The 1,244-nt window shown below is 54.8% G+C and overlaps 1 protein-coding gene across 1 annotated transcript; it reads left to right on the forward strand.

The window, feature by feature from the left end:
- Positions 1-983: 983 nt before the first annotated feature.
- LOC135892717 (cortexin-3-like) lies at positions 984-1,244 on the forward strand. The gene has a single exon (XM_065420511.1). The coding sequence runs from the start codon at positions 984-986 to the stop codon at positions 1,242-1,244; it is 261 nt and encodes an 86-aa protein (XP_065276583.1).

The raw sequence follows: 1,244 nt of genomic DNA on the forward strand, positions 1-1,244 counted from the left end.
CCTTTAAAAAGTCTGTCTATTACATCTACCCCATTACCTGGAGCAGCCAAACCAGTACGCTCCTCAAAAGATGAAATCAGGTTTGTTTGGCATGACCTATTCTCCATAAAACCATGCTGAAGAGTATTAATTCTACCGCTATCCTCTAACAGGGTATCAGTTGAATCCTGTATCAAGTTTTCCATTATTTTGCCCAGGACTGAAGCCAAGCTAACCACCTGGCCTACCCGGGTCATTCTAAGAAGCACTCTCCCAGTCTTCTGGAATTTCCCTGCTGTTCCAAAATGGATTAAAAATTAACAGCAGCAGGCCAAAGAACTCCTCTGAGACCTTAGTGGCTCCCGTTGCCAGGCTGCCACGAAGGAGGCTGCATGGCCTAGTGGGTAGAACAAGGAATTCCCAGCTCTGTCATGGGGTGATCTTGGGCAAGCCACTTTCCCGGTGCTGTGCCTCAGTTTCCCCATCTGCAAAAGAGGGATAACGACACTGGCCCTCCAAGCAAAGCGCTTTGCTGCTGAAAGGGGCCAGATAAGAGCTGGGGATTAGAATTGAGGGAGTATGTAGACAACTCTAAATTACCCAGCGGCAATGGCCATGATGAGCTGTTACCCCCAGTGGGGTGGAGGAAGCCAGGAAACCCCACCGATGCCCCATTTCCTCCCTCCAGCCCCACCTCTGCCCCAGCTGCTGGGCTTGGAGGTAGCAGAAGGGCCATGATGGCTCCCTACACTGCAGTGATCCTTAGAGCTGGGTACAGGGCCACTCCCCACCTGTGGGGGGCAGAGGAAAAGGTGGGAGCCCCATTGCCTGGGCTGCTTGAAACGAGGCTGAGCAAAGCCCCGCCCCGGAAGACTAACCTGCCCTAGGCCCTGGCTAAGGATAGGGCTGCTTAGTGCCCTGGGGATCTAACAGTGAGAAGTGCTTTCTGATTGCAGGCCCGGTAAGTAGCCAGTGACGACCCTCCAGGCCCGTCGTTCCTCACCATGGCAGAGGACGTCCTCAGTACCACCCTGTCCGTGCCGGGAGCTGCCCTGCCTGTGCCAGGAGTTGCCCTGCCCATTCCGACCCCGTCCCTGACCTTGGAGCAGAAGGCAGCCTTTGTCTTCGTCTTCTTCCTCTTCATCTTCCTGGGCCTTTTGATTGTCCGCTGCTTCCGGATCCTGCTGGACCCGTACCGGAGCATGTCCTCCTCCACCTGGACGGACTACATGGAGAAAGACACTTCTGATTACCGCCTCCCCTGA

This window comes from Emys orbicularis, chromosome 20 (assembly GCF_028017835.1).
Source record: "Emys orbicularis isolate rEmyOrb1 chromosome 20, rEmyOrb1.hap1, whole genome shotgun sequence".
Classification (NCBI taxonomy): Eukaryota; Metazoa; Chordata; order Testudines; family Emydidae; genus Emys; species Emys orbicularis.